General features: G+C 48.7%; 12 protein-coding genes across 12 annotated transcripts; 6 read left to right on the forward strand and 6 right to left on the reverse strand.

Annotated features, from left to right (window-relative positions):
* Positions 1 to 1,016: 1,016 nt before the first annotated feature.
* N7519_009846 (MFS transporter) lies at positions 1,017 to 2,742 on the forward strand (the record flags this gene model as incomplete). Its single annotated transcript, XM_057296619.1, has 3 exons — positions 1,017 to 1,092; positions 1,173 to 2,095; positions 2,149 to 2,742. 3 exons carry the CDS (start codon positions 1,017 to 1,019, stop codon positions 2,740 to 2,742), a joined length of 1,593 nt encoding a protein of 530 aa, XP_057144501.1.
* A 754-nt stretch (positions 2,743 to 3,496) lies between these two features.
* N7519_009847 (epoxide hydrolase) lies at positions 3,497 to 4,961 on the forward strand (the record flags this gene model as incomplete). Its single annotated transcript, XM_057296620.1, has 4 exons — positions 3,497 to 3,818; positions 3,885 to 4,012; positions 4,069 to 4,141; positions 4,192 to 4,961. The coding sequence occupies 4 exons, from the start codon at positions 3,497 to 3,499 to the stop codon at positions 4,959 to 4,961; spliced, it is 1,293 nt and encodes a 430-aa protein (XP_057144502.1).
* A 729-nt stretch (positions 4,962 to 5,690) lies between these two features.
* On the reverse strand, positions 5,691 to 6,508 carry pup3 (proteasome core particle subunit beta 3; the record flags this gene model as incomplete). The annotated part of the gene is made up of 4 exons (XM_057296621.1): positions 5,691 to 5,825; positions 5,899 to 6,353; positions 6,411 to 6,429; positions 6,506 to 6,508. 4 exons carry the CDS (start codon positions 6,506 to 6,508, stop codon positions 5,691 to 5,693), a joined length of 612 nt encoding a protein of 203 aa, XP_057144503.1.
* Positions 6,509 to 6,841: 333 nt separating this feature from the next.
* On the forward strand, positions 6,842 to 8,422 carry N7519_009849 (putative UBX domain protein; the record flags this gene model as incomplete). Its single annotated transcript, XM_057296622.1, has 2 exons — positions 6,842 to 6,978; positions 7,039 to 8,422. 2 exons carry the CDS (start codon positions 6,842 to 6,844, stop codon positions 8,420 to 8,422), a joined length of 1,521 nt encoding a protein of 506 aa, XP_057144504.1.
* A 532-nt stretch (positions 8,423 to 8,954) lies between these two features.
* N7519_009850 (60S ribosomal protein eL36) lies at positions 8,955 to 9,963 on the reverse strand (the record flags this gene model as incomplete). Its single annotated transcript, XM_057296623.1, has 3 exons — positions 8,955 to 9,041; positions 9,340 to 9,525; positions 9,919 to 9,963. 3 exons carry the CDS (start codon positions 9,961 to 9,963, stop codon positions 8,955 to 8,957), a joined length of 318 nt encoding a protein of 105 aa, XP_057144505.1.
* A 376-nt stretch (positions 9,964 to 10,339) lies between these two features.
* Positions 10,340 to 13,682, reverse strand: N7519_009851 (MDM20/NAA25 family protein; the record flags this gene model as incomplete). The annotated part of the gene is made up of 8 exons (XM_057296624.1): positions 10,340 to 11,092; positions 11,145 to 11,257; positions 11,318 to 12,086; positions 12,139 to 12,415; positions 12,484 to 12,827; positions 12,914 to 13,090; positions 13,172 to 13,447; positions 13,545 to 13,682. The coding sequence occupies 8 exons, from the start codon at positions 13,680 to 13,682 to the stop codon at positions 10,340 to 10,342; spliced, it is 2,847 nt and encodes a 948-aa protein (XP_057144506.1).
* Positions 13,683 to 13,772: 90 nt separating this feature from the next.
* N7519_009852 (uncharacterized protein) lies at positions 13,773 to 14,019 on the reverse strand (the record flags this gene model as incomplete). The annotated part of the gene is made up of 2 exons (XM_057296625.1): positions 13,773 to 13,924; positions 13,980 to 14,019. The coding sequence occupies 2 exons, from the start codon at positions 14,017 to 14,019 to the stop codon at positions 13,773 to 13,775; spliced, it is 192 nt and encodes a 63-aa protein (XP_057144507.1).
* Positions 14,020 to 14,547: 528 nt separating this feature from the next.
* On the reverse strand, positions 14,548 to 15,286 carry N7519_009853 (coiled-coil-helix-coiled-coil-helix domain-containing protein; the record flags this gene model as incomplete). The annotated part of the gene is made up of 4 exons (XM_057296626.1): positions 14,548 to 14,589; positions 14,718 to 14,745; positions 14,896 to 15,003; positions 15,216 to 15,286. The coding sequence occupies 4 exons, from the start codon at positions 15,284 to 15,286 to the stop codon at positions 14,548 to 14,550; spliced, it is 249 nt and encodes an 82-aa protein (XP_057144508.1).
* Positions 15,287 to 16,117: 831 nt separating this feature from the next.
* On the forward strand, positions 16,118 to 16,536 carry N7519_009854 (uncharacterized protein; the record flags this gene model as incomplete). The annotated part of the gene is made up of 3 exons (XM_057296627.1): positions 16,118 to 16,135; positions 16,290 to 16,363; positions 16,419 to 16,536. Coding segments are annotated over 3 exons (210 nt in total), but the record flags the coding sequence as incomplete, so codon positions are not given.
* Positions 16,537 to 17,323: 787 nt separating this feature from the next.
* Positions 17,324 to 19,061, forward strand: N7519_009855 (uncharacterized protein; the record flags this gene model as incomplete). Its single annotated transcript, XM_057296628.1, has 4 exons — positions 17,324 to 17,362; positions 17,426 to 17,545; positions 17,608 to 17,700; positions 17,760 to 19,061. The coding sequence occupies 4 exons, from the start codon at positions 17,324 to 17,326 to the stop codon at positions 19,059 to 19,061; spliced, it is 1,554 nt and encodes a 517-aa protein (XP_057144510.1).
* A 926-nt stretch (positions 19,062 to 19,987) lies between these two features.
* Positions 19,988 to 21,808, reverse strand: N7519_009856 (ribosomal RNA-processing protein RRP9; the record flags this gene model as incomplete). Its single annotated transcript, XM_057296629.1, has 1 exon — positions 19,988 to 21,808. One exon carries the CDS (start codon positions 21,806 to 21,808, stop codon positions 19,988 to 19,990), a length of 1,821 nt encoding a protein of 606 aa, XP_057144511.1.
* A 52-nt stretch (positions 21,809 to 21,860) lies between these two features.
* On the forward strand, positions 21,861 to 22,935 carry pre1 (proteasome core particle subunit beta 4; the record flags this gene model as incomplete). The annotated part of the gene is made up of 5 exons (XM_057296630.1): positions 21,861 to 22,090; positions 22,142 to 22,299; positions 22,354 to 22,603; positions 22,677 to 22,800; positions 22,858 to 22,935. 5 exons carry the CDS (start codon positions 21,861 to 21,863, stop codon positions 22,933 to 22,935), a joined length of 840 nt encoding a protein of 279 aa, XP_057144512.1.
* Between the last annotated feature and the right edge of the window lie 238 nt (positions 22,936 to 23,173).

Here is a 23,173-nt window from a genome sequence, read left to right on the forward strand (position 1 = left end):
ACTCCGAGAATATAATTGAGGACCCTAGTCATATCGAGGTTCAGCATGGCCAACACTTCTTGGCAAAACAAGAAGCACCGCACCTTCCCTTTTAAAGGAATCATGGCCGGTTCCTATTTAGGCAATATCATGTCGTCAGACACTCGGCTCCATGGATGTACCTAGGTAGTGAACGCTAAAATTGACTGTCTAGTTAGCCTGCTCTGGGGAATACGTATAGTAATACTAAACGTACGGAATCACGATATGTTGAAACTCCCAGTTAGTTCCCATTAATTTGGGGGTTTACAATGCAGATCTCAAGCATGTAGGATCTGCACTTAGGCTCCCATTAAAAGAAGCCTAGATTCCTTGGCTTTATGCGGTGTGATCATACTAATGCTGTCCTTAGTACTCCGTATATGTCTTGTGAAATAAGCCATGCATTATTTTAGTGCTTCTCTTTCCTTATTGTTTTGTTCCTTATCCGCCAATCTACTCTGCAGTTCTTGATATGACCCGAGGCAGAATGGGCAATTCAGATCGCAGTCGCGAAGGGTTACTTAGGCCTCCTTTAAGTACTTCTTGAGCGGGACTTCCCATATGTGTCAGAGCACGAGCTGATCTTGCTGGCTGCTAGAACTGTGCAGTATAGTTCAGCCCTGGGCCAAATTATTGACTTCCTGTTGCGGAGAAACCAACAGGTACTATACAATTTGAACTTTGAAGGAGAAAGTGTCCTCTTTTTGATATCCTCTGACAACAAACTTGTTTATGTAAGGAAGTCGGGGGGCGGAACAACGGAGACTTTTGACCAGGTAGGTATACTTCCCAGGTGGTGTTATTCCTCCGAAAATGGATTCTGACAAATCGACATCAGGACAGCATCAAAAAAAGACAAAAGAGACCGATTGCGCTTTGAGACAGGTGGACTTCCCTCTCTTCATACATATGTATCTTCATCTTTCCATAGATTTAATTTAATTCTCTTTCTTTTCTCCGCAAACCTCTTCGCCCATCACTACAGTCAATTCATAATGATCACCTCATCTCTAGAAGGGCAGGAAACTGCATCGTATCATGCCAAAATTCCACCATCGAGGCAGGGTGATGGTAAGTAGCTCTCAAAGATATCCTGCAAAAGCTGGAGGTCTTTTAAACACGTTGACTAACTTATACAGATTTAGGTCTAGGTTCTGCACAGGTTGCGAACGATGAATATGTCTACATTGCCGATGGCTACTTAATGATTCGGCGGATCATCTTTATCATGACGGTGTGTTCATCTATGTTCACCAATCAGTTGGGCCTATGTAACAGCCTCACGACGCTCGAAATAGTCGGAGAGTCCTTTAGTGTCACCGACCCTGGTAAACTCTCATGGATAATCTCTGGCTACGGCTTGACTCTAGGCACATTCATCTTGATCGGAGGACGTTTGGGTGACGAGTTTGGCAACAAGGCAATCTTCATCATCGGTATGGGCTGGCTTGCTTTGACCAGCATGATGGCAGGACTCTCTGTCTACTCCAGCTACTCCGTCTACGTCCTTGCTCGTGTCCTGCAGGGCCTTGGTCCCGCCTTAACTGTGCCTAATGCACTCGCCATCATGGGTAAATGCTTCTCCCAGGGCCCTCGAAACATGGGGTTCGCATGGTTTGCTGCATCAGCCCCAGTCGGTGCGATGGCTGGTCTCCTCTTTGGGCCCCTCTTCGCCATGGCTTGGTGGCCATGGATCTACTGGAGTCAGGCTTTGGGGGTTGCCTTCCTCTTTGTTCTCTCTACCGTTGCAATCCCAAACATGCCTGTCGAGGGTGACCAAAACCAGCGACGAACGATACGCGAAATTTTGGACCGAGTAGATCTCCTCGGAAGTGCAAGCGGTGTGACAGCTCTGGTTCTGTTCAACTTCGCCTGGAATCAGAGCCTGGTCACTACGTGGGACGAACCTTACGTCTACGTATGCCTGATCCTCAGTTTCTTGTTCCTGGCGGCGTTCCTTTACATCGAACTTCGCCTAGCTCGCTATCCAATCCTACCTGTCGTCGTCCTCACTTCCGACATTGCCTTCGTCTTTGGTTGTACAGCAGCAGGCTGGTCCACATTTGGCATCTGGGTAAGTACTGATCTCTTTTCCCCGAAATTAAGTCAAACTAACGATATATCTAGCTTTTCTACGTCGTCCGAATATGCCTTGATATTGGTGGCCAAACTCCCATTCAACTGGCTGCATGGCTTTCTCCTATCCTCGTCACCGGTATAGCAACGGCATTGGTCGTTGGCAAAATAATCAACAAGGTTCCAGCCTCGTCCATCATGTTGTTTGCAATGTTTTGCTACTTTCTCACTTCCCTTCTCATGGCCTTGCGACCTGTACACTCGACGTACTGGACCTACTTCTTTTTCGCCACCATCATCGCCACCTTTGCAATGGATTCATCGTTGCCTGCTGCCACGATTATCTTCGCAGACGCAGTGCCTCGACAGTACCAGGGCATGGGATCTAGTGTGATCATGACGATTGTTGTCTACAGTATATCGCTCGGTCTCGGTTTCGCTGGTACCATTGAACTTCAGATCAACAATGGCGGACACACCGAGGCAGACTTGCTTCATGGTTACCAGGGTACTCTCTGGTTTTCTGTCGGGTTGACAGCATTAGGCACTGCTCTCGCCCTTATATTTCTACTCAAAGATCATCGAAGACGAAAGTTGGCCAAGAATCAAGAGGAAGAGGAAAAGGCTGATTCAACTGAGGCTTGAATGGTTGATGGATTGTTCACTAATCGACCATTCCTTGAAGCTAGATTAAAACTAGATCATATAAAGCTAGATTTATTAACCCATTCTACTAACTAGTATATAGGCCATTATCACCGTGCATCAGAGATTTGATGGTCCAATTGTGCCTGCTTTCAGTTAGCTTTACTTTTTTTTATTAGTGGTTCTCGCCAAGTCCTATTTATCCTCACTGGGTAAGTCTTTCTGATCTGTCATCATAGGGGTATACGAAAAAGAAGCATAAAATTAGGGCTTCTTTCCATGTATGAAGAAGATAGACGAATCAATTTATTACTTTTCACAGTGTATTAGAATTTTCATATTCATAGTATTCTTTCATGAAACTATTTTTGTCTCACTACGTACATGCTGTATAGAACGCTGTTTCTATAATCAACACGATATACGATGGTGTGCCAACCTAGGAAGGTCATCTTTTTGTTGGTGCATCTGTCTTTGGTTAATACACGCATCGGTTCAAATTAACTATATAACCTCAAGACGACCTCTATCCTTCATTGTACAATGTCAGTACATACACACTGTGAAACCGAGGTAGTATCCGCATCGCAGGCCCGAGCGCTACTAAGACCATAACTGGGACCAACTATCCTGCATGTGCATAAGCACGTATGACTACGACGACGCTACTGTAGGAAAATGCATCATATATGGCAACCAACTTTGCCTTTCCAATCATTCTCATCAACGTCCGATCTTGACATAATCCACAGCGATGGCCTCAGTCACCTCATACAGTATCGCCGTTTCGGACGAGAAACTCCAGCAGCTCCGCCACAAGCTGGAGTACACCACCTTCCCTGACGAGCTCGAGGCTTCGGGGTGGGATATGGGCGTTCCTCTCCTTGAGATCAAGAGACTTATCGCTGTGTGGCGCGAGCAGTTTGACTGGCGTGCGCAAGAGCAGAAGTTGAATGAGCAACTCCCGCAAGTCAATGTTCGAGTAGGAGTGAAAGGCTTCGGAGAATTTAATATACATGCCGTGCATCATCGGAGCAGAAATTCAAAGGCAATTCCATTACTTTTTATTCACGGGTGTATCTAGCCCTTGAAACTTCATCGGTGTCTTCATCGCGCTTGCTAATTTATTGTTCTCATACCAGGGCCCGGCAGCTTCCTCGAAGCCACCAAGATTATCCCGCTACTCACTAAGAACAATGGGGATGGCCCAGTATTCGATGTTGTCGCGCCTTCATTGCCCGATTTTGGATTCTCGGAGGGCGTCAAGAAGGCATGTTGAATACTATGTATCATCACTGATCAAATGCATCCTAACGACCAAAAAAGAGAGGATTCGGGCTGGCACAGTACGCCGAAGCTCTACACAAAGTGATGATCGCACTAGGCTACGAGGAATACGGCAAGCACTATCTGTGCCCACCAAAAAGAGACCAACTGACTCTAGAGCAGTGCTTCAAGGAGGCGATTGGGGAAGCATGATCGCCCGTACTATGTCTCAGTATTACCCCCAAAGCACCCAAGCCATCCATCTGAACTTCACGCCCGTCATACCGCCCTACCCATGGCGAAGTCCCTACCAATTCCTCAAATCGCTGCTATCCATCCCATTCTCAGCGAAAGACCGTGGCTACATCGCCCGCACAGTGGGATATATCACCCGCGGAAACGGATACTTAAGACAGCAAGAAACCCGACCACAGACGCTAGGCTACGGGCTTCACGATAGTCCCGTCGGATTACTAGCTTGGATCTATGACAAAATGCACACGTGGTCCGACAAGTACCCCTGGACGGATGAGGAGATCTTGACTTGGGTGAGTGTATACTACTTCTCCACGGCTGGGCCAATGGCGTCAACGAGGATCTACTACGAGGCCTCGGCGCCGAAGAGTAGTGGAAATGCGGCTTTGTCGGAGGATGGAGCTCAGGAGGATCTGCTGGAAAGAACGGACCTGAATTATATGTCGATGGAACAAGTTCTCGGGGCTCGGGCGCCGCAGAATGTCCGCTTTGCAGTGGCGCAGTTCCGAGAGGAGATTGTTATGTGGCCTATGGCGTGGTATCGGTCCATTGGGAATGTTGTACAGGAAACGGAGTATGACCATGGTGGCCATTTTGCGGCCTGGGAAGTGCCTGAATTGCTGGCATCTGATATCAGGAGGTTCCTAGGCAATAATGGACCAGCCTACGGGGCGGTAGCCGACAGAGATGGTTATTGAAGGTCTCGTTGGATTGCCGCTTGATCGAGGCATTTGGGGGATAACCTGCCCAGGTGGCGTGTGGCCTGTATAGCAACATGTTCTTATTTCCTGATTTTATATTCAATATTGTCCCTTGCCCATATGTTTGTTTGTCTCTTTAGTCCGACCTACTTGTCCTCTTTTCGGTGGATTGTGTTTATTTTGGCATCCGAGCAACCTCACGGAAAAACGAAGCAGACTTGCGTCGGGTTAAAGGCCTCTTGAGAAGTTGGACTCCTGGTAGGAAAACACCGTATAAGAGCACTATTCTTGGACAGACTAACCCAAGGGATGGGAGACAGACATCTAGTCCTCCCTAAAGGCCTTCTGGACACAGGCAACTAGCAAGTTACGAGGCCTGAACAAAGATAAAGGTCAGCCAAAGCTGCTCAACAGAATGGGATGGTTACTGATTCTCGGAAACTGGACTTCATCCGTTTCACTGGTTAATGCGTTGGATTGATAATGCAAATTGGAACACTGCCGTGACGTGACAACGGGGCCTTTTATTATCGTGATAGAAGTAAGAGAAACATGGAGTCAAAGGACAAATTGCCCTTCGGCTCAGGTATCAACCGCTCTCACGTTGCTCTTGTGCTATCCCGTCATTGATTGACCGTACACGGCATATATCATCCAGTGAAGACCGTAGACGCCGGGATTTGCCCTCAAACCAACGGAAAGCCCAAAACAACCACTTCCCCAAATCTAATCCTGTCGTCCCTTCAATAACCGCTGGGTAACCTTGTCCTTCTCTATAATGTAAACCTGGGCACCCCAACCGGAAAGAGCATCTCGGTCCACGGCGCTAAGCAGTGCTTGTGAGATTGTCTCGAAGAGGTCCTGGGGGCCTGTAACGACAAGATGTGTTAGACAACTATCCAGTAGAAGACATGATAGCACCAGTAATACATACCAGGTCAGGCTCCCACAGACCCTCGCAAGTACCGAAGAGCTGGTCGCTTGCTGTTCCGCTGACAATGAAGTCCTTGGCAAAATCGATACAGCCAATGCTGTCAAAGCCGCAGATGAACGGCTTCCCCGTTGTTGGGTTGATACCAGCCAGCACAGGGCTGACAAAGTAAGGACCGAAGCGCTTCTCATACAGCGATGAGCTCACTAGGTTGGCGAGGGTCTGCGGTGCGATATCGCGCTCCTCGCGCAGCCGGTACATGTTGACCTTGTAACGGAAGAGATCGGAGACAGTGTTGACATCGGTAGCGAGGCCAGTCAGGCCGAGATAGGTGGATGGAGCGTAGTTGAAGATCTTGGGGAAGTTGTTGGAGATGGTCAGGGACTGCATGCCCAGGCGAAGGTCACAGGCGATGGCGACGCAGTCCTTGCCCACCATGGCGACACATGCACCGCCATCTGCAGAACGATTAGCATTTCGGTTGGTTATTCATGAGGGACAAAGTTCCGGCATACTGATGTCGAAGGGGTTGGACTGTGATGGGAGAAGTCGGTCAGCTTTGAGGTCCAGATATTCGTGGACGGTAGGGACAAGGGCGCATTTTTCTTACCATTATTGCAGTGATTCAATACAATTCAATATAACGAAGAGATTCCAGAGCTAAAGCACAAGGAAAAAAGAAGAGAAAATGTGGTTGAGAAGGGGTCGGGTTGGGGGGGAGGTGATGGAGGTGACTTGATGACGGGGAAGCTCTGAGGTACGCGAGAGCTCAGATGACGCCCGCACCGCTGCCTGTTTCGTATGCGACCTTCGACTACTTTCTGCGCCTCTTTCTCCCCGCAGTCGAGTTTCACACTTCTTTACTTCGATTTGTGCATTTCAAATCTCTTTATTGAGATACTGAACTTTCTCTATTTATTGTTAGAGCTACTGTTCTCCATACACAATGAGTGCCCACGTTGTGGTGATCGACGCGACAGCCAGGCGGGCAACAATCAAGACTACGCCCGCCAAACACTTGACCGATATCCTACAGGAAGCATGTTCTAAACTTGGATATAATGCTAGCCAGTACTCATTAAAGTAAGTTAGTCTTCTTTATTCTCCGATGACAACACTGACCCGGTCTATTCTATGCAACAGACACAATCGCAAGCAGTTAGATCTTTCTCTTTCCTATCGTCTGTCTGGTCTCAGCTCTGGCGCAAAGCTTGAACTTGTTCAAATATCTCGCTCTCCGTCAGTCGTAACCGTTGGCCTGCAACTGCCCGAATCTGAGGCTCGTGGTACCCCGAATGGCCGCATACTTGATAAGTTCCCTAGTACAACTACACTCTGGATGGTACTACGGAAGTTTGAAGCGGGAGTCGCAGGAACTGGCCCGGCACGGAATCTTACTTCACGGGCAGTGCCCTCTGCCGATGGTGGAGATGTGGCCGGACGACTGTACTATGAGATCCCCGTCCTTCAGATTTTGGAACGTGAAGTATCAAGTTTCACAGATCTACAAAAAACTTTAGCCCAGCTAGGTTTCAACAGTGGCAATGTTCTTATTCGACTCAGTTTCCGACGGACCGAGGAGCCTATCGAAGAAGCCATGGTCAAGATTGGCGAGTTCTTCAAGTCCTCGGAGGATGAGGTTCCTTCAGTGCACGATAAGAACACAGCGCCCTCCGCAGCGCCAGCAGCAGCTCCCATTGACGGCACAAGCAAGGAGCCTGTTCAAGAGCCCTCCGGCTCATTGCAGCCTCAGCCCTCCAGCGTCACCGCCGCATCTGATGTTACCCCTCCTCCACCCATCTCCGAACCGGCTACTTCCACAGTCGACTCTGGTCGAACGGTTACTGTCTTTTCCCCTCCCTCAGAAGACACTCCTTCGTCGGCAAAATTAGACTACAATGAGAGTGATTACATACCCACTATCGAGCACGCAAAACTGCACCAGCGGTTACTCAACGAGTCCTCTCGCCCAAAGCGCCTGCCAACGGACGCCGAGATCGCCGCCAAGGAAGAGGCAGAAGCGGCAAGGCGAGCAGCAATTCGCGAAGTCAATGTGAAGGTCCGCTTCCCAGATCAGAGTCAAGTCGTCGCCAAGTTTGGGGCGTCGGACACAGGACTGTCGTTGTATGAATTCGCACGAGGGTGTCTTGCGCCACCGTTCGCCAGCGAGAACTTCATTCTCACTGTCCACGGTGTATCCCGATCCAAACATACGAACGCCATACCTCCATCAGACAAAAAGCATCTGATTAAAGATCTAGGGCTGGCTGGCCGTGTGCTCGTCAACTTCTCTTGGGCTGACAACGCTGCCTCATTTGTTCATGGACGCCAAGCGGAGATCCTACGCCCCGAGCTTCGGAGCCAGGCTCAACAGCTCAAGGTGGAGCAACCGCCGGAGCTCAAGGAAGAAGATGTACCTGTTCCCTCTCAGCCTGGTCCAAGTAGCGCTCAGGGCGGTGATAAGCCCAGCGGGGCACGGAAGAGTGGCGGTATGCCTAAGTGGCTGAAGCTACCGGGTAAGAAATGAAATCGAGATAATGGAATGTATTTGGTTCAGGTGAGCGACATGTGCTGCTCTTGATGATCATGAATTGACTATGTGACGTATCTTGGAGACGCATCAAAATCTTATGTGCAGATAGACTTGAATCACATGCCCTTCGAATATCATTTGCATGGATAGCCTCAATGACAATGTAACAATCTAGACTAGACACCAAATGCATGGTGTATATGCAATGCCATTGGGACATTGTCGACTCTGCACACATATACATGAAGTCAAACCTCACTCAGCTATACTTGGGCAATCATACGCTTTTCTATCTACTTTGTAAACCTGCATTTAGAAAGTGGCTCAATTGCAAATATCACACGTGAAATGGTTGAATAATTGTTTTCATTATGGTTTCACTCCATACGATAGAGAAGGAATCCCATATTTGCCTTCCCCTCCATGCACGCCCAATGGCCACGAAACCCCCTTTCCGATCCGAGAATCACGCTTTTTTTGCGTCGAGTCGTTAAAACGAAAGAAAAACAGGAACGGGTCGGAAAATTTAGTGAGTAGCACCGGTGCGGCGAGACTCAGCAATAACCTTCTGCATGGACTCAACCTTGGCCTTGCCGCGGCCGAAAGTACCGAGCTGGATATGAAGTTAGTAAAAGCCACAAACTCAATGGACCGACTGGGCGGGCTCTGATCCTTGTGGAAATCGTTTGGTTTTGGTCATAGATCTCGGTCGCTGGTGTACAGAACAGTAATTGCACGGACTTGTCAACGCAGAGATTGAAATGAATCTTCCTCTGCAGGATTGACGTGCAGGGCCCATACAGTACGAATCTGGTAAACCAAGACCTCCACCAAACCGACCCAAATCCAATGCAATCCATGCAACAGAGCCAACCAGACGAAAGCGGGAAAAGGTTTGAGAGTAGACGTACGCGCTTCTTAGCAAGCTTACGGGCACGCTTGTCCTGGGCGTTGCGCAGCAACTCAATGATGCGGCGCTCGTAGGGAGCGAGACCAACGACCTCCTGGGCGATTTCGCGGACGAAAGCGGTGCGGCGGGAAGACTTGCCCTTGGTGCGGGAGATGCGGGTCTTGGGGGTGTTGAGGGCGGTGGTTTTCTATATCAGAAAACAGTCAGTATGTCTGTTTCGCTAAGTCTCATGTAGCGGCCGCAGGTCCCAGTCCTCTTGAATTCGCGTTTCGTGTCTGTTGTCGGGATAGTTCATGGCGTTGTTCGATCATGGGAGTATGCAGGGCGAGTACTGGCTTCCGTGCCAAAGTTGAATCCAAAAAGTGTTCCCGTGACATCGAAATCTTTTCCAGCGAGTCTGATATTTTTCCAATGGGCGATTCGATCCCAATCCTCCTTGCCGTGATAATTCCCAGTGTTTCCGCGATAGCCCGTGACTCGACTGGTCTTGAGTGGACCAACAGACCGAACGAAAAGAAGAGACATTGGGAGACCTTCAAACGACCGAAAAACATGGTGCAAGGAGACAGTAAGAACGTACCCGGCCCGCGTTGAGTCCGACCACAATTCCGGAGCGTTCGGCCATCTCGACGGTTGTTGACTGAAGGGGTTGGCGGAGGTTGTCGAAGAGGAGGTGAGGGAGCCGTGTGAAAATCGCCTGGTCTTTTGCCTGGAACCGCAAAATGGAGCCTTGGCGTTGGTGCGGTAGGCGAGTGACTAGGGCTAGGGCTGGATTAATCGGGACTAGTGTATTTTCCTAACACCTCAGGCATGTAACTCAATATATCTTGGCATAAACACGTGATAGAGGCTTGCCCTCTTTTTATAGATCTACCTCTTACTACCTGAACTGCATCTCACTAGTTAACAGCAACTCTGTGATGGATTTGGTTTACATGTACTTTAACTATGTATTTTCATGGACACATGATTCATTCCTTGTATTTCCCGACACTCAGCAATTAAAGCCTGGCAGCCAGTACTCCATCAAGTGCCTCCTCCCAGCTCTCCCTCAGCTCTCCGCAGAACAATTCAAGCGCAGATTCGTCCATCACCTTTTCTAACACTTCTTGGAGCGGTTTCTCGTATTCATCGGTTGCATTGCCACACTTGACCATGTCGATGAGTGTACTGAGAGTCGCTGATTCGACAAGGCTCTGTTTCAAACTTCGCGTGTTCGAACGGACATCCTCGAAAACCTCACGGACAAGAGTATTCAGTCGCTTAATTTGCTCGGCAGGGAGTTTGGCAGTTTTCAATGCCTTTCGAGAATCCAGGTCGAAAATATTCCATAGAGCCTTGAGGGTCTCCACCAGGGTCCAGATGGCATGGAAATAATCCCATGTCGGCGCACCCGGTGTACCTGGCGTGAACTCGATGGTCGTTCTCATGATAAGAGAAGACTTCTTGGTGTCTTCTAGGGCTAGGTCCTCTCTCTTAGCCTTCAACCAATCCTCTACTTCACCAAGAGCAATCTCAATTTCGGCGGAAGTACGGGCCTTGGATCCAGCCATAAACATAGCCACTTTCAGCAATTCGACGTGGACCTTGGTCGCGTCCCTCTCGGCGTCAGTATGATCATCTCCAGTCTGGGAGAGCGATAATTTGTCGATTTGGGGCAGCTCTAGCTTCAAAACGACTGGCTTCTGACTGCCGATGCTCTCAAGAACACTGAAAAGTCGATCAGTGAGCCGGGCGGATGCCAGCCAGTTTTCCTATATTGATATTAGTCGGTGCGGTGGTGTCATTCAACCAAAACAAACTTACCCCAGGAATTGGGCCTGCGCGCAATCGGTGCTCAAATGGAGATTGATCACAACGTTCCAGGTTCATGAAACCATCATACTTCCGGTGGTCTTGAGCCGGTGATGTATCCTGGGCTATATGATAGTTAGTATTCAAGTATGTCAGGGGTACATGAGAGACTGAGAATTGCTGACCGATGTCTTCGTGGAGGACCAAGTGGTTTCCTTTGCGAATTCTTTGCATCCGCCGTAAATCCAGGGCCCACATTCTCCGGCAGATACTGTCCCTGATACGTCTGTGAAGCTCGATCGTGTCGTCTAGACCGACATAATTTCCATCATCGAGTCCTTTTATCAACGAGTTTTTGATAGTGACGTTTGCATTACGATAAAAGTCGAGAGCGGCGATAAATGCGACTTGAGCGTCAAAGTCCTTGTATTCTGCACCCTCAATAGGAGGCGCGGGGTGAGGGTGGATGGTGGCAAAGCGGGTGAAGAGGTTATGAGCAACACTCTCATACTGCATTTGCTTGACAGACAGCTTGCCAAACCACCTCAAAGCAATGGAACCAGCACCGAGAAGAAGGTAGATGCGAATCAACATAAGGATTGCCTCATAGTTATGGGGTGAATCGATCAGAAGACGTTCCAGAATACCGGCGGCGCGAATCAGGGCAGTGTTGTCGACTTTCTCGGATGTCTGGCCAGCTGGGATGGGCTGAAGAAGGGCCATTGCGGCAACGATGCAGAAGTCATCTGTGGGCCGACTTTCCATCGTGGAAGCAGTATCTGGTTGGTTTTCTTTCTTTGGGTCCTGGGTCTTTGCTAAAAGTGTGAATGCATCGTAAAAGTAGAGGCAATTGCGCACAAGAGTCTCGATGCTGGATTTCGATGCGTTCTTGTTGCCTGAAATTCGGTCGCAGTAATGCAACTTGTACGCGTTGATCAATGGAATGGCATCGTCCTGGGAAGTGGATTAGCTCGCATTGACTGAGTTTAGCAGAATTTGCACTTACGGGTTTCCCCTCGACACTGTCCATGCAATGTTGAGCTACTCTGTGAATCAAAGTATCGTCACGGGTCTCCAAGACCCCTCGCAAGTCTTTAAAAGCATAGAGTTTGTGCTTGTGTTGGTCGAAGTATCTTTGGCACACAACAAACAGATCATCCTCTGTCAGCTCGCCCCGTTTAAACCCGGTTAGGACTATGTCCAGGAGAGCGATGTGCGCATTGCGGGACTTCGGGATAAATTCGATGAACTTCTCGATATGCTGCTGTGTGTCGGAAAGCAGCCTACCAAGCAAGCAATCATTTGTTAGCTGAGATTTAATGCTGTAGAGGTAGAATATTGGAATACATACCCCGGAATCTTGTCAAGATGACGCACAGCTACGATGAGCAAATTCCAGTATTTCCAATCATCGCGCTCATGCAGAGTGCTGCGCTCTGCTTCGTTTTCAGATACGGCAAGCAGGCTTTTGGCGTATGAGTGCCCTTCTTCCCAGAGTCCGGCAAGCCCCAAGGCAGTGACTTTAATTAACATGAAGCTCCTGTCATTATTAACAATCCGAGAGCTGAGACCAACATTCTCGCTATTAAGAAGCTGCACAATCTCTGCATAATGACCCTGCGTTTCGAGAATTCGAATAACCAAGAGAAGTTCCCCGGCGGTTTGTATGGCTCTCGGAGGGCTTAACAATTCGGTCTGTAGTAAGCCATTTGAATAATGCCCAGTCAGTCATTTATGTCCAAATCGTATATCCAGTGAGCATGTAGTAAGTAATCACGTACCGGGTTAGAGGGGACCTCGGATACTGCCTTCTGAGCAAAGCGATAGGCAAGTGTCCCAAATAACTTGCGGTCCACGTCCGAACTAGCCGCGTCATCTGAAACGAGATAACAAAGGAAAATGGCCCAGAAGTAGTACTTTCGCTCCCTAGGAAAGTTCTTTTGAAGACTCATGGCAGCCTTTGGTAAGAATAAAGGCACTTGTTAGCAATTTAGGCCTTGATACGATGCCGGCGTAGCATCGGCTTCTTCCCAACTCACCTTCTGAGCTGACTTCCAGTCACCAGCGTCATATCCAAACTTGAACCATCTCATCTGAAGAGCATGATCTTGTGGCTTTGCCTTAGCTGCCCTTTCCCATATGGCGCTCCGAAGCTCGGTATGGCCATCCATATTCCGCAGCGTACGGTGAAGTATGTCGAGAGAGTCCAAGTCCGAGATTGGTGGATCGACATTGCACAGCTCGAGGGTCTCCGCAATACCCTTCTTTTTATGGGCTTCATCCGCATGGTTGAAGAGGACATTCGCTTTCCAGGCCTGTTTGCTTGCGACCTCACGCGTTAGTTGGTCTCTTACAGGGGACAGCGTCGCAGGGGTGTTAGGTTCGGAATAAACAATTATGGGGATCACTCGCCTTCAAAAACTGAGTATTCTCGCCCTTCTTCATGCGCTTCTCAATCAGCTGCAAGGCCTGCTTCATGTTCTGGGAGTCAATGGCATCTTGGATTTGGTTGTTGCGACGCAGAAACACCGCGTCATTGCTGGAGCTCATGGTGGAGGTGCTGTCCAATTTGTGGGAAAACTCTTCCCAATGGCCGTCTTTTGTAGAATGGTCCGATCACTGTGCTGAGCACAGCATGGGCTAAAAAGAGTCAATGATCTGAGTTGGAGTCGAGTGATCGACTCTGGTCACTTTTTTATTTGGCGGGGAATGAGACACAAACGGTAGGCGGTCAGTTGGTCCCCGCACCATACTGCCGAAGCATGAGTTTGGGCTTTCATAGTTCAAACTCTCTTGTTTAGTTAGTATAGACTACACATATGTATGAATTAAGATAAGAAGTCACACTCCAGACCCATGGATAATCCATCTCGAGATCTTGAGACATGGTTCCCCAAGGTTGTGAGGAGGTTTCAGAGGCTACCTACTTCCGTCCTTGAAGAGGGCTTAACATACACGTAGTTACATGTAGTTTTAGCTTTGGTCTGGTTATCTCTCGTATGTGCACGAGGATTGTATTCGAGTTAACTTGGAGGTCCGCCTGGACAAGATAGTCAAGACCAAGGCCACGAGAATTTTAATATACCCTTAAAATGATTCAAAATAAAATCCCATGTAAACAAAAAATTTGCTTATCTCGCTGCTCAGCAGCGGACCGTGAAACTGTTCGACTCGCCAAAAATGGAATATTTCTACCAGCATAGCAAGATCACAACCCCGACAGCAGTTCGGATGTCTACCGTGTAGCGGTTCACATGAAAAACGCCGGCAGCTTGACTTTGGAAGACTTCTAATTATTAGGTTGGTAGAAAAGCACATCGTACATATTGTGATGCAACAACTGCTTTGGGAATGTCAGGGATCTTGCCGGCCAGTAAAGTTGTCTATCTTTATGGTCCGAGATGATAGGAATGTCTCATTTGGGCTGAGGCGTCAAAGAAACTTTCTTCTGAGTGAGCTGTGCCTTGTTAGTGACCGAATATACTCCAACGTGTCCGAATCAAAGTCGAGGGAATGGATCTCGTGGATGGGTTACCAAACATGCACGAGACATGACCTTGATACGGAGCTCTGTATTCAACTTACCCAGTTCTTTTTGCAATCGCGATAGGCTCTAGAAAGTAATCAGTCAGTAAGAAAGCTCAGACATATGATAATCATGGTAATATAGTACAAGCTAGCCAGAAGTGGATAGAAAGCCAGGTACGCCAAATGGAGGGCAAGCCAATGTATTAATCATATCATATAAGGATTTTCAACGTACTGGAAATAATCATGGCACATTTCGCGGTCAAAGGCATTTCGTTTCATACACTTGAGACTCCGATCTGCGAAGTCTTGACATGGGTCGTAATACTCGCTAGCATGTTTACTAAAATCGTAAGTTAGCTACCAGTATGGATAAAGGCCACACGTATTCAGCCAGTGAATATGCAACCGTCGGGCTAGCCCGTGTGGCTCTCAAGACCCCATAGTCCATGTAAAGATGATCCCGTGATCACGGATGACTTCAGAGACATCATATCATGATTCGGGGATTGTCACACACAGAAAAGAGGTGGAGGGAGGAAGCTTGGAACATACTGTGTGAACTTCTTCTCCGCTTTCTCCCACGCTTTGTCGTGAGTGTCTCCTTGGGTCGACTCCGCTGTCATGGTGCAGTGAGGTGGTATGTCTCCCGTGTTCGCAGTGGATAATTGAGGCAAGCGATCTAATCAAATAAAATAGAACGCCAAACCGTCGCTCGAAAATCAGATTGGAGGTGGAGGTTGATTGGAGCAGAAGTTAGCGTTGGATGCAGGAAGAATTGGGGATCCGCGGTCTTGGCGCGGAGATCTGCCAATGTACCCCAACTGGCATCCCGAGGTCCGCATACCACCTTGTTTTTGTGTATAATATTGTACTGCTTTGGACTTCATATAATTCTAAAAGAGTGTTCTACATGAGTATAGCTTTGAATTATGAGTGTGTCTAGCTTGTGCGCTCATTGAAATAGCTGGGCGTGCTATTTTAGAGTGTAGCATTCCGGTCTATCTATATATATCCATTTATATGCTCCGTACAATTATGAGGATGCATATAAATGGCAATCTGAAAGTAAAAATAAGTACATGGATTCTCTCAAACCAGCAAAAAAGCTTTATTATGACTAAATAGTACCACTTGGCTTGGGCTTAGAAGATCAGAAAGATGCTGACTGCTGCGATGTTTTGCTATTCTCTGACTGCTTTCACTGCTATGTACTATCTTTGCTCCGATACAATGCTAAGAGATACGAGACTACTCCACAAGGCCAGAGCTGAGTCACAGGAAGATAAAACTTCTACCGTAGACTAGCATTGATAGTTATCATTTCGTTTCCGTGGCTATGTTGTCCAATTGTAATGACATAATCGGTGGTCAGATTGCCCTCAGAAATAAAAATGGCGAGGTGATGAAAGTTCAAGGGCCACAAATAGTACGCATTCTAACCTTCATATTACCAGTTCTCCAAACTCGCAAAGGTGCGTATAGGGTTCGGCCGTGGTTTACAAGGTATATCGAGCATAAAGCGCTTCGGGCACTGGGTATAACAGAGCAGATCGCAATAGTGACATATTTCTGTCAGTTATCATCCTTGATGGATGACAATCTTCTCACAACGTACAGTCGCGATAGTTGGTGACTTGTGTCATCAACTTGGCGGAGTATCGCTCTGAGATACTTCGGGGTCGGTTCCGTAACGCTAATTGGTTCATATGGAATTAGAAAAGAGTAGGGTATATATTTCATACGGCCAGTCTCAAGGTGTCTTCCACAAGCGGGTAGATTTTCCGGAGCATATGGAAAGAAGATTGTTGAAGATGACGAGGTCCAGAAGGGCGTGTTCGATGACAGCCAGCTTCGCTCGGAGGAACTGAATTAGCAACGACACAAGAAATAGCAAAGCCTTAAAAAGCTCATCTATTGTGCTGTATAGGACCTTTGCGAATGCGTAAGAGACTGTTGAGGGATGTATGATCTGTAAGTGAACCGGTGGATGCAAGATCAAGATGTATAAGTGAGGTCAAATATGCCTTGATCGGCTATATTATCAAACAGAATTTGACTCATCTGGTCTCAATTAGGAATCAAAGAAAAGGCGAAGTCAAAGACAGGGCAGCGTCTTCGTGTTTAAGATCTCTACAGGCTTTGTTCATATGCGAAGGTCGCTCACCTATAAGAGATGTCTACAGTTGCACTTGTTACGCAGATTGATCTCATCAAAATAGGCGCGAGAAATCCAAAATGAGTGTCATATGAAGACCATAAAAGAAAAGTGACGAGTCACGTCCAAAGTTGCTAGTTCAAAGCTCCCTTGCCCAGGTGTTGGGCCTTCCTCATGATTATGTTATTGATTGCCTGAGGCCGCCAAAACATCTGCCCTCTCACTTAAAGAATCTGGATCATATTATTGCTCTTCCTTGTGCCCTTCTTTCAATCTCAGACCGTCACATTATTGTCGCAGCGTTCTTCGACTTCTCTGTGTTCGTCCCTGCGAAAAGCTGTTGATCACACCTTGCCGCTTTGCGAAAGTTTTACTTTCCGGGACGCCCCCACCGCATCCTGTCGACACTCGCGCTCGCCCCGAAACGCCTCAAACGCACTCCGGTCGAGTGGGCCACGCTCCTAGTGTGGAAGAAAGAGCTTTTGACGAGCCGCAGAAGGTCGAAATGGCAACTAGAAATGGTTCTGGGGCCGAGGCATCGGGAGTAAGTCCTTTCCCGCATCTGATTGAAGTGATCGAGAGCTACAGACTGACGCGCACTTTACAGCTCGTGAATACACTCCAAGGCCATGTAGATGATATTCGCACTCTGATACAGTGTGGTATATGCATCCGTCCCCTTTACGAACCGTTTACCATCGCCTGCGGGCACACTTTCTGCTACTCAGTGAGTCCCTTCTATTTTACTAGCTCGTTAATTCCATTACCTGACCAGAATTCTTCACATAGTGTCTATCATCATGGTTTGCCGGTGGAAGATCAAAACGAACGTGTCCGGATTGCCGAGCACCCGTCAAAACTCAACCAGCACCAGCTTATTTGGTGAGTTTTAACAATCTTCAATTCGTTTCATTATATCTAACACGTCTCTCGTGTTACAGGTTCGGGCCGTTGTGCAGATGTTCACAGGTCGAGCTGAGCTTTTAGATAAAGGGGAAACAACCACAGAGCATACGAAGAACCAAAGGGAAGAAGCAGAAAAACTGGATCAGGACAAGGCCAATAATCATCCAACTGAGGGAGGTCTGTTCGGAGGTCTTTTCAAGCCCAAAGCTCCCCCACTTAAACCTGTCATTGACATTGATGACGGCGTGGTTCGGTGTCCGGTCTGCTCGTGGGAGCTTGAAGGAGACAATTGCGCAGGATGCGGATATCGATACCGACCGGGGTCTGAGGAGACAGATGACAGTGAATCAGCTGACTATAGCGAGACCGACCTAGACTCGCTGGATGATGGTATGGATGAGGAAGAGGGTGAGAACGAGGGCGAGGGCGAGCTAGGGGAATCTGACCACTTCGACGACATCGAAGACCGTGATGGCGTTTGGGGCAACTTCGCGCTTCAGTATTATGGGCCTACTTTCAATGGACGCCCTAACTGGCCCCCAAGTCGTGACCGGCAGGCTTTCGACCGGTTCGAAAACTTGATACGTGGACCTCCCATGATCCCACTGGGGGCTGCGCCCCCAATGGATCATGGCAATTATCTCGCTTCAGGTAACACCAATGGAAGTGAATACGACGAAGAGGAAGAGGAAGAAGAGGAAGAGAATGAGTATGACGAGTCAGACTCGTTCATCGATGCTGAAAACGACCACCCGCCCACGAGTTCGTTCATTGAAACTCAAGCCGATCGTCTCGGGAGTGGCGACATGTATGAATCGGAATCAGACCGTTCCACTGGCACCGTTGTGGATTATGTTGCGCATGACCGCCTTGCCAACACGCATGGGCTCCATTACAGAAACACTACACCTTACTTTGACGATGAGGCTTCTGATGAAGATAACGAAGTGGAAGAGGAGGAAGAGGAAGTTTCAGAGGCATCGGACGATAGAGGTATGGCCAATGAAGACTCAGAAGAATCCGACGAAGACGCAATCCAGACTGCGCCGCCTCGTCAAGCCAATCCACAATATCCATACCGATCCCCCTGGTTCCAAGCCCCCAGCGCTGCTCCATGGCTTGCGGCCAGGCCTCCACCTGAACCAATTCCTGACTCATCCGAGGAAGAGGAATCTTCGCCGCCTATTAGGCCCGCTAGATCCAGTGCGCGTCGTCACGTCAATCACGGGACCACGGCTCTGAATGCGATTCCCCTCGATGATTCCGACGACGATCAGCCTGTCGGCCCAGTGAGAAGAACCACACAGAGGCGACGTGCCAGATTCTCTCCATATTAAGATCATCTTCCAACCGCAAACGCGGTATTTGCTTTCGCATTTTATGGCCTCCTTCTTTCCTTTTCTATTTCCTTTTTTTTTTGGCTTCAGCGCGGCGCCTGGGTAATGCTAAGAGGACTGTGGACATGGTTGGCGTTTTGTCTTTATTTTGATATCACAAGGACGACCTTTTTCTCTTTTCCTCCTCTTTTTCTGCTGCCTTCAACGGCTGGATCCTATCTGCATGTTTAGTTTTTTTACCGGCTCAGCCGTACTCTACGAATACCCCTACTTACATATCCTTCTTCGGTTCGATCTTGGTCTTTTGCCGCCCTTTGCTAGTGAAGCCGAAGAACCTAGTCTCTTGGCACTCAATAAAGCGTGGCCACAAAATCCGTCATCAAATCCATGAAATGGCCTCCGGGCTCTACCGTATTGAGTTCTTGTTTCTCATATTTTGTTCTCTCACCAAACTAGTAGAGAGCACTGGCTTGCTTCGTAGTGTAATTGCTAAGATTGCTTGCATATCTGAATGATAACTCCATGCCTGCAACAGTTAACGAACCTTGGAATGTATCTGCTACTGACTCACCTGAGCATCCTATTCACAAGCAAATTAAACCGATGAGAACAGCCAGGCAATATGCCCACATGACTCAGACCCGGAATCGTACATAGGAATCTTTGGCTATTGGTAACAATGTTGTTTTACGAGATTGGAGGGGATTTTCTGATCGTTTGCCCTAATCGTGAAGTTCTACTGTTCAGGCACAATGCTGCTTGAAAGAGGGATATGATTGAATATTTCAATGCACCGAAGAAATCCAGTACATATGCAAAAATGGTAAAATACACAGATGTGACTCCAAATACACCTGACCCCGAGCAACGCTCCCCATTTTACTCGGCCGATGACCAAGATCGAGACAGAAGATTATGAACAAAATTTATACATCAGCCTTCACGGTGTCATTAGTAGCAAATGGAACTTCGAAGACAACAGCACAATTGCGGCCTCCCGAAGTGGGGCCTTCATGGAAATTGTTGGTGAAGCACTTCCAGCGAGCCAATCGGTGCTCCTTGCCGACAGCAGCGACGATGGACAAACCACGAGGTTCGTGCTCGGTCTCGGACTTCTTGGATTCAGCACCAGGCATATCAGATTCAGGGCGTCGTTCGAACACCGCGATGTCGTTGATGACACCCTTAATCAAAGGCTCTGGCTCTTTTTCATCAGCTGCAGGGGTGGCATCAAGAGCAAGAGTCTGTTTGAGTTGCTGCGAAGGTGTGTCTGGTGGTGTGACGGCACCAGGTAAGCCTGCACCAATGGGACCCAGAGCGATAAGTGTCTTTTTATCTTCTGAGACGCGCCATGCGCGGATGAAACCGTCCCAACTGCCACTAAGGACAACATCGGTACCGGGCAGAGTGGCGAGTGCAGTGATCCAGCGAGGCATGGGGCGCATGTGGCGCGCGTTGTGGGCGGCAGTCGCCTCGTCTACCTCGGGTGATAACACATCCAGAGGGGGGATGGGGTCCAAGCCGTGAGCAAGACGGACGGTGTAGAGTGGCTTCTTTTTGTGAACGGACCAAAGGCAGAGGGAGCCGGAGTCTGAGCCAGTGACAAAGTGCGTGGGTGGAAGGGGGGCAATGCAGTCGATGTTGTTTTCGTGGTAAGGGGCATTTCTTGAGGCGCCGCCACGGAACACGAGCTGTGTTTCGTCGACGACCTTCCACAAGCGCGCGGTGCGATCCCGAGCACCAACACTGACACATTCGTCAATGGTCATGGCAGCAACTCCGGTGACGTGATCCTGGTGGCCGAAGAGTGTTTCGACATAGGCGTGGCCCGCTCCGCTGATGGACCATGTCTTAATTGTGCGGTCGTATGATCCGGAGAACAGCTGCTCTCCGGAACTCATCGCTGAGATATGGCGTGCAAAAGACAAGCTGCAAACAGTGTCTCTGTGCTGCAAGAAGGTCTTGCTTGGCGTCAAAGTCTCTGCGTCCCAGATGATAAGCTTATTGTCCGTTCCACCGGTGGCCACGAATTTTCCAGAAGGCGAGACAGCAACAGATATGATGCTTCCTGTATGCCCTTGATCCTCGTCTGATTCGCCAACTTTGCGCATACCACGAGCGTACTTCACACGCTTAGGCTTCTTGCGCTGGGGACGCGGAGGCCGCTTGGAAGTATCATTATCGCCGTTCGATTCTGTAGAGCCTGGTACACTGGGTGTAGCCAATTCCCACTTGGTCAAAGTTTTATCCTTGGAAACAATGTAGACGAATGGCGGGTGGACTGCAATGGCAGTGTTCGACTGGGTATCTGAGCGGAAAAAAGAATGGGGCGCCGTGGGAATGGATAGTTTCGCAGCGATTTGACGGAACGTCCGTCCTTTAAACTCATCGACGTCTTTCTTCAATCGTTCCGCAATCAAGTCTCGGTCGATATCTGCGGCATCGAATCCAGCTTCGTCGACTTCTTCTTGAATGTTACCCAAGTAGCGTTCAGCGAGTTTCAATCTCCGATCCGCTGCGGTTTCGCCATCTTCGGAGTCCGATCCACTTTCGTCGCCTGACTCTGCCGTGTCGATTGCGGCATCTTCATCCAAGTCACTGCCTGAGATCGATTCTTCTCTATCCTTGGTCCGTCGACCACCGTCGGTTTTGGCATCTACGCCTCGCTTTTTTGATCCTGGGGCGGCGGCGCGGTCGTCTCTCTTCCTCTTGCGCTGGGAATTGGGTACAGTGAAAAAGGACGACATGGCGACGTTTTGTCAAGCCTGTCAGTTCTCGATCTCTGTATAAAGAAATCGAATGTCTGACGTTCTCGAAAGACTCGGACTGCGGAGATCAAAACTTCAACTTTTTTTTGGCAGAAAAAAAAGCGCTAAGCGGCGGCTGACTCAGCAGGTAGCTGACCTCACGGGAGCTCCAGGCGTCAAGCTCACCGCGCGGCCGTCCTCACTTAACCACTACTCCCATTCGTCTTCTCTGATCATCTACTTACTTGTTTTTTTATTTTCTATCTCTCATACCGCAAACATGTAGGTCTATGATAACCTTGTCTCCATGAATGGTTACTAATAGTTTGCTAGGGAGGTTCTTTTGGGTATCGCCGGCAAGGACTTCGTCATTCTTGCTGCATCCAAGGCCGCAATGAGAGGCCCGACAGTTCTCAAGGCTGAAGATGATAAGACACGACAGTTGAACAAGCATACAGTGATGGCCTTCTCCGGCGAGTCTGGAGATACCGGTATGTAGCTTCCTCGATGAGACAAACACAGCGCTAATGAGATACCTATGCTAGTCCAATTTGCCGAATACATCCAAGCCAATGCCGCACTCTACAGCATGCGCAACGATACCGAGCTCAGTCCCTCTGCCGTTGCCAATTTCGTCCGGGGAGAATTGGCGCGCAGCTTGCGGTCACGGAGTCCCTACACAGTAAACCTGCTGCTAGGTGGTATAGATCCGGTCACTGAGAAGCCTCATCTGTATTGGGTTGATTATCTAGCGTCCCTGGCGCCCCTACCATATGCTGCTCATGGCTATGCCCAGTATGTTTCATGGCCCGTGACGATGGACGATACAGCAGTCCAGGCGAGAGAGAGCTGATGCTGACTCTGCTAGATACTACTGCCTATCAATTCTTGACAAACACCATCATCCCGACTGCTCCCTCGAGGAGGGCCTTGCCCTTCTCACCCTGTGCACAGACGAGCTGAAGCGCAGACTACCCATTGACTACAAAGGGGTAAGTTCCTTAGGATGCCATCCTCGAATGCCATTATTCTGACACAATTATCCATAGATGCTGGTGAAGGTCGTCACAAAGGACGGCGTGCGAGAAATCCCCGTGGATAACGATAAGGTGGTCCGGAGTGCTTGAAAGGTCGACATACCACGGCGTTTGTTGTATCACATCTTATGACGTTTTTCTTTGATTCCGAGATAGTCCAACGGTCGGCATGATTTAGGCTGTAGCAAGCTTGGAAATCAAGTAACGAGTAGACCCCTAGATGGTCTTCGATAAACAATAGGCAAATACAACCCTATAAGCTCACCGCTCGAAATGAACAGCATTTTGTATAGAACATACACCGCTTGGCATTGGCCTGATGGGCGTT

The sequence above is a fragment of the Penicillium mononematosum genome, assembly GCF_028829835.1.
Source record: "Penicillium mononematosum strain IBT 11891 chromosome Unknown utg000005l:1.0-9366267.0:1.0-9372171.0, whole genome shotgun sequence".
NCBI classification, from domain to species: domain Eukaryota; kingdom Fungi; phylum Ascomycota; class Eurotiomycetes; order Eurotiales; family Aspergillaceae; genus Penicillium; species Penicillium mononematosum.